At 45.0% G+C, this 12,121-nt stretch overlaps 2 protein-coding genes across 11 annotated transcripts in view; one reads left to right on the forward strand and one right to left on the reverse strand.

Annotated features, from left to right (window-relative positions):
• The window catches only part of smndc1 (survival motor neuron domain containing 1), a 286,609-nt gene that overhangs the window by 201,515 nt on the left and 72,973 nt on the right, over window positions 1-12,121 (forward strand). The window lies entirely within an intron of this gene.
• The window catches only part of LOC310998581 (transcription factor COE3), a gene marked incomplete at its 3' end in the record, with an annotated part of 67,187 nt that overhangs the window by 18,519 nt on the left and 36,547 nt on the right, over window positions 1-12,121 (reverse strand). For 3 of the 10 annotated variants that reach the window (XM_083988701.1, XM_083988698.1, XM_083988696.1), the window contains exons 7-10: window positions 8,246-8,327; window positions 5,935-6,076; window positions 1,009-1,139; window positions 740-866 (exon numbers count right to left, since the gene is read on the reverse strand). In XM_083988701.1, coding sequence (XP_083844827.1) covers window positions 740-866; window positions 1,009-1,139; window positions 5,935-6,076; window positions 8,246-8,327 — 482 coding nt within the window. Of the gene's footprint in view, window positions 1-739; window positions 867-1,008; window positions 1,143-5,934; window positions 6,077-8,245; window positions 8,328-12,121 lie in introns of all 10 variants that reach the window. The other 7 variants (XM_083988700.1, XM_083988697.1, XM_083988694.1 and 4 more) reach the window with 3 other exon arrangements.

Below are 12,121 nucleotides of genomic sequence, written 5' to 3' on the forward strand. Positions count from 1 at the left end.
GGGGGGTGGTGGTGGAAGTGAGAGTGCTTTGACGCGGCCCCGTTTCATTCTGCCCATCAGAGTTAGAACAGACAGAGGCTTCCAGGTCAGACAGGCTCTGACCCCCGCAACCTCTGTCTCCTCACCAATGATGACAGATAAGACCACCACTTCCTTCTGTTAGCCAAGATAATCAGATCCCTTACTTATAGTGTGACAGACACACACACACACTCACACACACACATACACCCTTTACCTCCAACCTACACATCCTTGTCGACTCTGTGCACACTTTCTCTCCTATGAATTCACAGAATAACTTTGGACACACTCATGCACTTAACCTAGATATTGTCTTTCTAACCTGCTTCGTAAAAAAAAAACATGAAATCCCATTTTGCCTTACAAAATCAGCAAATTAGCAGACAGCATTATCAGTCTCACAACAGGGCAGATTAAGCAAACTGGCAGAATGAGTTATCCTGACAGCTTGAGTTTAACAGAGCTTGGCAGCGCCCTCGTATGATGGCAGGTCAGAGGGGGATCGAGTTGCACTTGTAGGAGCCCCTCCATGAAAACACCTTTTCGCTAGCAATGCAGATCTCACACATTTAACATTCAGCAAGCAGGGCCCTGGTTAGTCCATTAATAGCGCCTGGACATGGGGGCCGAGGGCTCCATCCAGAAAGAGGAAGCAGACGGAGCAGGGGCACTGGAGGAGCCTGTAGGAAGAGAGGGAGAGAGGGTTTGGACTCACCGGTATAGACAAATCTTCCTGGGGCGCCTTTGCAGAACTGCTTAGACTTGTAGGACAGCGTGACTTCCACAACACCGGGGATGTGCCGAGGTGGAGTCTGGACACGGATGGCGTGGGGAGTTATCAGCTGAGGAAATGAAAAGAAACAATGAGCCCTCTGAAATAATATGATACAGAGCATGTCCCGTCATCAGAGCTGGCTGCAAAGTTTTGACAGTTTTTTTAATATTTAATATTCAGAGTGTATTTTAGCAGCAAAGACGTCATACCTCACTCCATACGAGCATGGTGCCAAACACGACTTGTAGGCCATCGAAGAAGTTGTCCCCTATGATGATGACCGTGGCTCCTCCGGTGGTCCATCCCTCACTGGGGCTGATAGCCTTGATGCACGGGGTGGCTGCTTATCCAAGACAAAGAGAAGAGCAAATTCAGCACCTAGACTTCAGCACTGGGGCCCATGTCTCTTTCCACATAGACACATTACGGCATCACCTCCATGTTCAGCCCTCCATGTCTCTTTCACAAAGACATATCATGGAAATTGCCTCTGGTAAAAAAAAAAAAAAAATGATGGATTTGTCCTTTAAGGCATGAGAATCAAAATCATTTATCAGCGCGGTGGAGTGGTGTAGTTAAGCAGACCCTTCAAATGGTCCACTTCACAAAGGCTAAACGCCGGGCTCGCCAGGAAAATGATTTGATGGAGCAAATTATGTGTCAGGGCAAATGTAGCTATCAGAATTGATTAAGCATGCGCTCGCATGTACAGTAAAATTTCAAAGTTGAACACATCTCAAATGAGTCAAGAATACAGGCTGTTAAAGTGGAAATGACAAGCTAAAGCTTTGCTGGTTCATGTTATTTCATTACCTTTGTTCTGCATATGCAGTACAGTGCAGACACACTGAGTGTAGTTTCAGGTTTCATAATGTGAAATGCACTCATGAATTATTCAGATTGAGTTTTTTTTTCTTTCTTTTTGTGATCGATTCAATCCATTTCATATTGTTTATTACAATGCTTTTCATCTGGCATGACTTCTGCTACGTAGCTCTGCCATTCATCAACAGTCTGGGTTGTTATTATAATCTAATTTGAGTGATCTGGTGCCTCACATTCACTGTCATTTGATGCATTACCTTAATATGGTGTTCAGCACAACACCGTGTTTACAACAGAAATAGCATGACAGCTAGCCATAAAATAGCAATATCAAATTTAATCTATTTCCATCAATATCTTTTAATACACTATGAATTGTGGATGTTTTTCCTGCTCCTCAGAATGTGAGAAACTATTTCTGCAAGTTCCCTCTTACTTTACAAGCTCCGCTCTAAACCTCTATTATCCTTTCCATCCAGTAAGTAAATCACAGTCGGCCATTGTTGTATGAATCACCTCAGACAAGACATCTCCCTTTGTTTGCCTTGCTGTTGGGTCTGTTCAGGTCATGTTTGCTCTCTCTCCCTACCCATAAAGTGCACACACACACATTGGTACTACAGGGAATCTGACTTTAACAGGCGCTGTTGACTTCATGCTAATCACCTCGTACAGATTTTCATTTGTGAGGCCTGGAGGAGTGACATTTGCTTTCCTTAATTGCGAAGCGGAGCGTCTGAAAGAGGACCAACCCTCTATGGGCATGCTGGGCCCCCTCTAAGGGCCTGACCTTCATCAGTGCGGACGATTACAGCAAATAATTCACCCTTCAAAATTACTGTAAACAAATTGACTTTGGGGATGAGAGAGAGGAGGGGGGGGCAGGAGGAGGAGGAGGAGGAGGAGCAGGCAAAAAAGAGGGCCTGATGGTGACGGTGACTGTTGGGGGGCAGCTGCAGCCTCAAAACATACGACAGGCATCCACAATCACGCGCACACACAGACACACACACACCCATACACACACACAAACACAGACGCACCACCTCGGAAATCCCAGTGCCCCCACCCACACACAGTAGGACCCATGGAGAGGCAGCGACTGAGGCCCTAAGCCGTCCACCCTTCTGCCTAAAAATTTGCATATGTCTCAATGCACAGACAGAGAGGGGAGCATGTGCTGAATGGGGACCGTGGCGAAGTGGATTACACAGTCAGCGCAGGCGATCTGATGACAGACACGCACAATGCCCCCTCAGCAGATGATAGGCATCATGAGGAGTGGACGGATGAGGATGCAAAGAGCCGGCCTGCCGGTGTTGAGTGTTGCATCGCTAAGTCTTTGCAAACTTTGGGCTTCAGAAGAGGAAATTCGAGCGATTTGAATTCATATGTCAGCACTTGTTTCCTTTTTCTTTTCTTTTTTTATTGTGTTGAATTGCTGCATGAATTTATTTCAAGATGCGCTATACCGTGAAATGACCCGAGGCGGCTGATCTGTGATCTTTCCTCATCGTTTTCCTCTCTAGTTAGGGTTAGCTGTAGAGGACGTCAAAACTGATCCGAGATCTGAGCAGAGGAGGTCCCTGCTCTAGTATTGTGACACTCAAACAGGTCTAATGTGGCCCCGCGAAGCCGTCCTTTGTTCTGCCTGCTGAAATGTGTTGTAATTGTGCTGTGGGATGTCCAGATGGTCGGTTGATAGTGCAGCTGATGGGATTATACCTTTTACCTCTCCCTGGGCCATCTGTTCCCTTTGACTCTCTCTCTCTCTCTTTCCCTCTCTCTCTCTGCCTCTCTCTCACTCTCAACCTCCCTCTCTCATACTCTCTCCTTCTCTTTCTCCTTTCCTCCTCTCCTTTTTCCCCCCTTCTTTTCTCTCTTTTTCTTCCTCTTAGGCCCAGCAGTCTGGATTCACTTGTCTTTATTGCATAAACCCTAACAGCATTACAGCCACTTGGCATGCAAATGAGGCAGGCGCTGCAGGCTCTATGCTGAGTCTCCTATATTGTCTGGGGCTCTATAATGGTGGAACTGAGCTAAGGAACGTGTGTGTGTGTACGTGCGTGCATGTATGTGTGAGAGTGAGAAAAAGAGAGAGATATGTGTGTGTCTGCGCTGTGCTCTGTTCGTGTGTGGGTGCGTGTGTGAGGGGGGTGATGGTGTGTGTGAAAGAGTGGGCTATTTGTGAGCATGTTTATGCACCTTTGAGCCTGAATCTATACATGTTTGAGTGACAGGCAGCCACAAAGCACATTCGTGTCTGAATGCATAATATGCTTGTTGTGTGACAGTCCACACAAGTGAACAAAAATGTCACACAGTGAGATTCAGTCTGTCATCCACGGGCTATCCCAGCTCTGCGCCAATAGGGGGCAGCACATCTTGATCAATGTGAGGTGCTAGGTTTGCAAAGTGCAATGTGAGCTGAGAGGAAGGATGCCTCTCTGTTTCAGCCACACAGTCAGTCAGTCAGTCAGCCAGCCAGCCACATATCTGAGGCTTCTCGCCCAGTGAACTCCAGGGGAAGAATGTGTTGCTAATTTAAAGCACGCTCTCTGTCTGCCTGCTAGTTGTCAGAGCACTATGGAGGGTGAGGCTGGAATTACATTTTATGACCGGGTCTCCTTTTCTCAAGTGTCACATCTCTGTTTATTAAAGGTGACTTAAACAAAGCAAGCGATCGTTGCTGATGCATGTTAAATTAGTTTGTTTTGGAGCCGAGTCTGGGAGGCAGGGAAAAAAATAGATCTTAACTTGTGGGAGCACACACGGTTAAGCAAGGTGTATTAAAGTTATTAGACAAAGACATGTTCAACTGGGCGGTTGACAATAGCTTCTTTTCTTGCTTTACGGGGCGTCACTCTGCTGCTTTGAAGAGAGGAAAAAAAGGATGGGTTGGGGTAACCTGTAAAGAACACTAGCGCACACACACACACACACACATACATGTATAGACGCACACACACAAAACACAGAGGGTCTCTGGGGAGTGGGGGAACATGGAGGCGAGGGCTCAACCTCTTTAATTGCTCTCCTCATTAAGAAACTGGTTGCTAGGCGATCCACACCTATCGTGTCATAAACGTGAAACACACAAACAGAACGTCAGCGAACATAATGACTTTGGTGCTCCGGGCAGGACTTTAATTATTTGATTTTGTTCTCCAGTAGAGGAGTCATTAATAAAGACAAAAACAAATAGATTAGCTTTTCCCCCACTAGGACTGGAGAGCACTGAGATATATTAATTGTCTAGTCTTTTTTTTTCTTCTTTTTTTTCAATTTTTTTATTAGTCGTTGTTGTATTAAACATTACATTTGCTTTTGGTGATAGAACCATTAATGCCCATTAATGTGTAGAGAAGCTTGTTTTAGTCAGTGGTGTATATAAACTGTTTGCCCAGCCATAATTGGCTCTTGAAATCTGAAGATAAGCAATTTGCACAATTGGCCCAAGTCAGTCCTCTCTGGGTTTTTTCTTTTCTTTCTTACAATCTTTCAGCTGTGTGTGCTCCCATCTGCGCATAGAGGCCACAAGGGTCACAAGGTTATGTTTAGTGCATTTTACTTTTTGGATTTCCCATGGTTTGGTGGTCCTTCTTTTCTCTCTCTTTTGGCTGAGCAGGCAATCAGTCTATCATATGGAATCAGTTGGAGGAAAAACAGTAAGTTCTGTTTTTCTCATACGCCACCCCCCCACCCTTCGTGCTCCACACACACACATACACACACACACACACCATCAACCCCCCCCTTCTTCCCTTTTCTCTTTCTCCTTCCTCCCCCTGTTTCAGCTCTCTCTCTCACACACACACACACACACACACACACACACACACACACACACACACACACAGCTAAATCTGCAGAGCCCAATGACAGGAAATTGACCTCACAGCCAAATTCTTAAGCAATTTGATCATGTTTCACATAGGCTTTTAGGACAAATGTAGGTGCATTAGGAGACTGGAAGTAGTATAACATTTTTAAATCATGAATTTGTCGGAGTATCATCATCATTGGTGATTTCGAAATGATGAATACACTTAGTAATGCATGCTATTTCCAGTGGAGAAATAACAGTAGGTATGAGCGAGGAGGCAAAAAAGCAACTCAAAAAGTAAAAAAAACAAAAGTGAAAGTGATGGAGGAACAAAAGGTTCTAAAGGAACTAGAAGCAGCTACAGTAGGTGTGTGTTTGTAAAAAAAGAAGAAAAAAAGTGTAAAAAAAAAAAAAAAGGATGTCTGGATAGAAACTAAAAGAAAAAAGGAGCGTAGCAAATTATAGGATGTAAAAATGTGCCTACCATTCTCCAGATAAGGAGGCGTACCTTCTGAAGGGTCGAGTCTGCGAGCCCTTCGCCCATGCTTGGAATTGTTGTGTACGAACATGTTGTCAGAGACAGCCAGGACATGGCCGTCCACATTGACGGTCGTCGATACGACAACCTGCAACAGGAGTAAAGGTGAAACATGAAATTTAGCATAGTTGTGAAAAGCATAGTCAGGTGAGAATTGTTCTGGAGCACAGAGGATACACGAGCGCTTTAGAAACTCTGTCGAGTCCAGGTGCATGCATCCCATGTGCGTGCTATTGATTACTGTTGTCAAACCTCTTGAAGCAGTCGTTCTCCTTGGACGTATCACGTTACAGTTTCCCGTGCTTCTCAGCCATTTTGTTTTTGTTTTTTAGTGTCTTGCATTTGTGTACAGCTAATTGCCTTTTCAATCACTAAAATACCATTTCCGTTTACCCACTCTACCAACTGTCATCATAGCCCCAGTCCAGAATTATTGATCAGCTTGTCCATCTATTTGAGGACGGAAGGCCTCCCTTTTAAAATATTACTGGAGTCATTACCAACTGAGCCGTACTCCATCCCATCACTCAACAAACATTTTACTAGGATCAGATTCCAAGCCACACTCCATATTTCATAATGCTTATTTTTGTTGTTGTTTTTTGGCTACCACATCTCCAAACAGTGAGCTGCGTGTGAATGGCCAAAGTGTTTCTGAGCCGGAAACAGAGAGCCCCTCTCAGGTTTGCTTCGCCGGTAAGTGACCTCGGTGTAGCAGTGGAATTTAGGGGGGTAGTTTTTTTTTTTTTCTTCTTTTTTTTGGGTTGGTTTGGGAAGGGTGGGGGGGATGGGGGGTGTAGGTAGGGGGGAGAGATGGGGAAGTGAAAGAGCTCCATTCTTGTGAGCAGGTTCAGAGCTGGGCCAAGCTGAGGATGATGGATTGGGCCCTCTCTGGCCTCCAGCTGGTTTTTGGGGGTAATAAGTGGAGTGGAAGGCATGCAGCATACACAACTTTGGCCAGAGAAACACCTATGCTGGAGCATCTGGGAAATATATTTGGGGGAAAAATGACATACTAACTGTTGGACTGAAGACAAGGGATGATCATCAGAAAATCCAAAAAACATAATAAAATAATAGTAATCCCAGCTTCTTGTTGTTTTAGATTTAATGTGAACATTTTAATTTCACAAGAAAAGATGCTGCAACTTAGTTCTTGCATTCCTTTTGACACATAGGAGTGAGAGGTGAAAGCCCCTGGTGGCTGTCATGCATCAGTCCACATTCACCCTGAGGGAAGATTTGAAGAGGCAGGGGAGGTCTGATGGTGGTGACATCAGGAGGGGACACCCTGTCTTGTCTGTTTCATGTCTGGGCTTCCTCCTGGAGGATGCTGGCTTGTGTGTCTATCACAGAACAGTGCTGTCAGCGACGGACGCCCTCCTGTAGTTTGTCGTTATCCTGATAGGACAAATCACACTAAACTCTCACTCGCTCACCTTGACCTAGTGGGCTGCTTGTGGTGAAAATGTCTGAGTAGGATGGATGGATGGTTGGATAAATGGATCAGTTGGGGTTGGGAGGGTGGGTAGGTGGGTGGGGGGGGTCAATAATTTCAAGGCTCAACTTCTTGACACATTAGAAGCGAGAGGGTTAAGGAAGCAGTAAAAGTGCTCAGCGGTCATGTCATTTTAATGTAAATCGCAGCATTTTGTCAGCCCACAGTAATGATGGTTTTCAGATGGTTTTCACTGGCTACATAAAGAATCGCATATGTGTGACTTTAAGTGTATGCATATGTGGGTAAGAATGAGAGAGGGATATAAAGAAAGCAAATATATGCGCTCCTAGCGTGTGTGTGCATGCATCCATATGTGCATGTGTGTGTGTGCTTGCGCATATGTGTGTATAAGAAGGTATGCGTTTCCGCTGCCAGACAGATTCTGAGTTAACACTGTTGTTACATGTGGTCGGATCGTCCTCCCCTCTGCGCTGAGGCTCAGAAAGCTGTCAGGAACACAATTGATGGCACTCTTAAATCCTATATCCTTATTTGTGTCAGGTGGTACTCCCTAATAAATATTCTGTCCAGAGCGCACAGGACACAAAATCCCCCGCTCTCTTTTTTTCCCCGGTTTTTGCCTCCTTCAGTGCCAATAATAGAATTGTATACATATGTGGACGTGCGTTGAGATGAGTTAGTGTAGTGCAGTTGTGCATCTGAGCACCTGTGTGTGTGTGTGTGTGTGAGTGTGTGTCTGCACAAAGAGAGATGGACAGAAATAGACAGAGCACATTTGAAAGGGATTTCAGTTACCTGGAATCTGCGCATGTCTCGTGGGTTCCCTGCATTCTTCAGACAGTTCTGATTGCACTTGAGAAAGAACTTTAGGAAGAATCTGAAAGAGAGCACAGGAAAAAAAAAGAAGGCGGAAAAAAACTATTAATTATGGATCGAATATTTAAATAAGATCTCTCAAACACTCCCACGTCTGATCCATTCATCCGGCGAGTCAGAAACAAACGTGACACTACACTATTTCAGCAAGGGAAGTCACCGTGTTTAATATTCCCTCAAAATCAGGAGCATCAGTCTCTTTGTCATCTCATCCCCTCACCTGAGTTCATGGGTCTTTCCCAACACCCATCTGCCACTAACATACAGGAAGTCACTTGATATTCCACCCACCTCTTTAATCCCAGGACACCCCCTGTGCAATTAAAGTTCTCCTGTTCAATAGGGAAGCAAATGAGGCCCACCTGTGACCAGGTCTTGTTTGAAGAGCATCAGGGATAAAGGACCTAACAAGGTGAGAGCGCGCCACAAAACTTATAGTCCTGTCAGGCAATTAGGCGGACACTCCTGGGACCACCGTATGCCACACACACACAGACACGCACGCATAACGCATACACACACCCATGCACTTGTGGGTGGGTGAGGCAATTATGCCACAAATTACAACCTGGCTAATCGTCTCTGAACAAATGTCACGTCTGAGTGAGATCTGGGCTTGGTTAGTTTGTAAGCTGCCTTCCTCTGACGCTTTGCTCTCGGGTCTCCTGAATTTATAGATGCAACCTCGTATTGCGGGCCATACATAGGACGTGGCCTCATGCACATGGAACAATTAAAGAGAGGGAGATGAACAGCGAGGCCCAAAAAGAACAACACTGTCTCAGATGTAGCCTATTGTGTAAAAATCTTACACAACCACGCAGAATAAACAATGAAATTGACTTGTTGTTTCTGCAAATTCTCCCCACAGAATCATGACTGATTGTGCCTTTGCTTTCTCCAATTCATTATAAATACCATGCCGTGATATTTATTTTTCATCACATTGCACTAGCATTACTATATGCAATACTGTGGTTTCCATTGTAATACTAACTTGGCTCGCTGAATCACAGCAGCTCATTGGATTACCATAGATTGCACCATAGATTGCATGGCCATTTCATTCAGCTAAATACAGTGGCTTGTGTGGCCTGTGAGGACGCTTTCACAACACTTAAGACTTCTCGTTCGCCCAGTGGGATCCTGGCCAGGCCATAAATCAGAGTCTGAAATGACCCCTCTAACCCTGGCCACATTAACACATGCACTGGTCATTTAGAAGTGTTCTTCGATAGACTCCTATACCTTGTGCTTCACTGAGGGCCCAGGAGGGAGAGGAGAGGTGAGAAAATATTTTCACTCCACATCCAAGTAGCTTTGGCTTGGACATCAATAAAAGGCGTTTTAACCCATGCCAGAATGCTGATTGCCTGTCGGTGTGTGGTGAGGCCATAAAAAACCTGACTTGTCATTAGTGCATTTCGCTTGATTGTGTTCACTGTGTTTTCGGGTTGCATCTGTTGGCTGATCATCAAAATGACCATTATGTACTCTAATTCCCTGACCCTGTTTTTATTTCCCCAAAGAGTCATAATGTAGAGCAGCAGACATCTGCGGAAAGCAGACCTGAAATACGACTTTTATTTGTCTGTCGCCTCTCATACAGATTGGGTAAGGCCAGTGCATGTGTTTGTGCGTGTTTGCGCGCACGGGTGCGTGCGTGCACATCTACACACGCACATGTGAGAGTGTGTTTGAGCCCGTGCATGCACATGCATCACCCGTTGGTAGACAATTTATGTCAGAGAAAGAGATAGAATACATTTCCCAGGCAATACATTGACTTCATAAAAGAAACACATTACTTTCAGAGTTAGTCTCCTCTCCTCTCTTGGATTCCCGGATGCTGTTACATGCTCTTTCTACTACAGCGAGAGCAAAAGTTAAGAAACAATAAACACAACAAACTGAGTGCCCACGCTATCATAAAGTAGCTCCTTTATGTTTACTGTTATGAAGGCAATTAAGCACAATTTCTCTGCTAAAAAGATAAGCTTAATTTTCATAGTCCACAGCAGTGGCAGTGCTATAGCATCCATTACATTTGAGTTGGTTAAGATTCTCCATGAGCACAGTGCAAATTGGTCCTTGGTGAAAAGGAGAGCAATTAAGACAAGGCCCCTCTCTCTCTGTTTTACTTCTTAAATATCTACAGAAGTTTGTGCTGGTGTTTTGGCACGCACGGAGACAAAAGGAGGTTGTTTAATTGTTTTTTAATGGGATATCAAGTCGTCGCTGCCATTAGATGTTGGCAATGGAGGGCAAAGGGGGATAGAGAGAAAGAATGAACTGCAATTAGGTTTGATTAAAGCTATCCTTCTCAATAATCAGCTGTTCTGACAGGACAGGGGGACCCTGGTGGCCGCTGAGATGGAGGAAGGTGTTGAGTGATATTAAGGCCAATGAAGGGGATATTAACATGGCTAATTAAAGCTCTTCCAAAGCCGGGAGAGGAGGCTCTCAGTGGACCGCACTGGATGAAATAATCGGCCAAGGCAGCTATCAGTTGGAGGAGAGAGAGAAAGGGAGTGCGGGAAGGGGTGGGGTGTAGTCCATCTGAGGGAAGGGGGGGTGGGGGGTGTGGGGGTAGAGGGAGGGATAGTGGGAGGCGTAAAGGAAAACTATGAAGTGTGAAGAAAGACAAAGAGGAAGACATCGACAGGCATATAGAGAAAGACTTCCAGGGCAGCCAAGGAAGCTCATTTTGACATCAACTCTTTCTGTCTGCATGCCCGAAGTCTGCCAGTATAACTAAGACCTGACATCAGCTTTTATCCTCGACAGCTAGTCATACAGGTCCACAAATCAACGTTAAAACAATCCTGCTCATGCCTTGGTCTAAGGCAATTAATACGATTCTCCTGTAGTACCTCCATGCTCGCCCACTGCCGAAGCTACTAATCATGCCATAATGATTTCTCTCCCTCTGGTCAAAGGGGAAATAGATTGTCTCTTTAGTAATGCAGCAGGCTCTGCGCCTTCCACTCCCTGGCTTCACAGACCCGGTAATTGAGGAGAAAAAGGCCGACTTTGGCACTTTGACTGATTTGAGGGCTGCTAGACCCTCTTATCTTTACTCTGATCATTTTAGGCTGACACTCAAAGGAAGACCCATCGCCCTAATTCTAGCTCACCCTCTCCCATCATCAAACAGAGGGGGAATAGAAAAAAAAGAAGAGAGAGAGGGAAAAAAACAAACAGGCGAGGTGAGGAAGGCCTTCTCTCATTTAAATGGCCAACTTAATTGCCGGGTTGATGTCACTCATGCATAAATGTCCATCCCTTTGATTTGAGTGAAGAGGGCAAATAAGGATAATGTTGTATTATTAAGAAGGCTCCGCCGACAGTGGAGGCAAGCTCTCCTGTCAATTTCATTCATTTTTTTATCCATTCATTTTCAGTTTTTTATTATTTTTAATGACTTGTAAAAAAAATTAAAAGTTAAGTCTGTGCTATCTGAAATTACTTTCACATGCTGGTTTCTTAAATTACATCCACGAGAGTACTGTTCTTCCCCTTAATAGCACACCTTGTTCTTATTGTACAAAAGAGCTTCCCTACATTTGTTTAGGCCGTTACACAATACACTGACAGATGGCCACAGTATCTGTAAGAGTCAGGTATTGACAACTCTAAGCTCCTGATTGGTGCCCCGGCACTAATGACTAGCATGCAGTGTCCACAGCCGGCAGCCATGACAGTGAGGTCATCCGTTGCAGGGCGGTGAGTATCGATCACCACCCAGCTCCAGCCCATCAGGCCCCAGCTGCCTCCCAGACTCAATGGGCCCCT

The sequence above is a fragment of the Trachurus trachurus genome (assembly GCF_905171665.1).
Source record: "Trachurus trachurus genome assembly, chromosome: 15".
NCBI classification, from domain to species: Eukaryota; Metazoa; Chordata; class Actinopteri; order Carangiformes; family Carangidae; genus Trachurus; species Trachurus trachurus.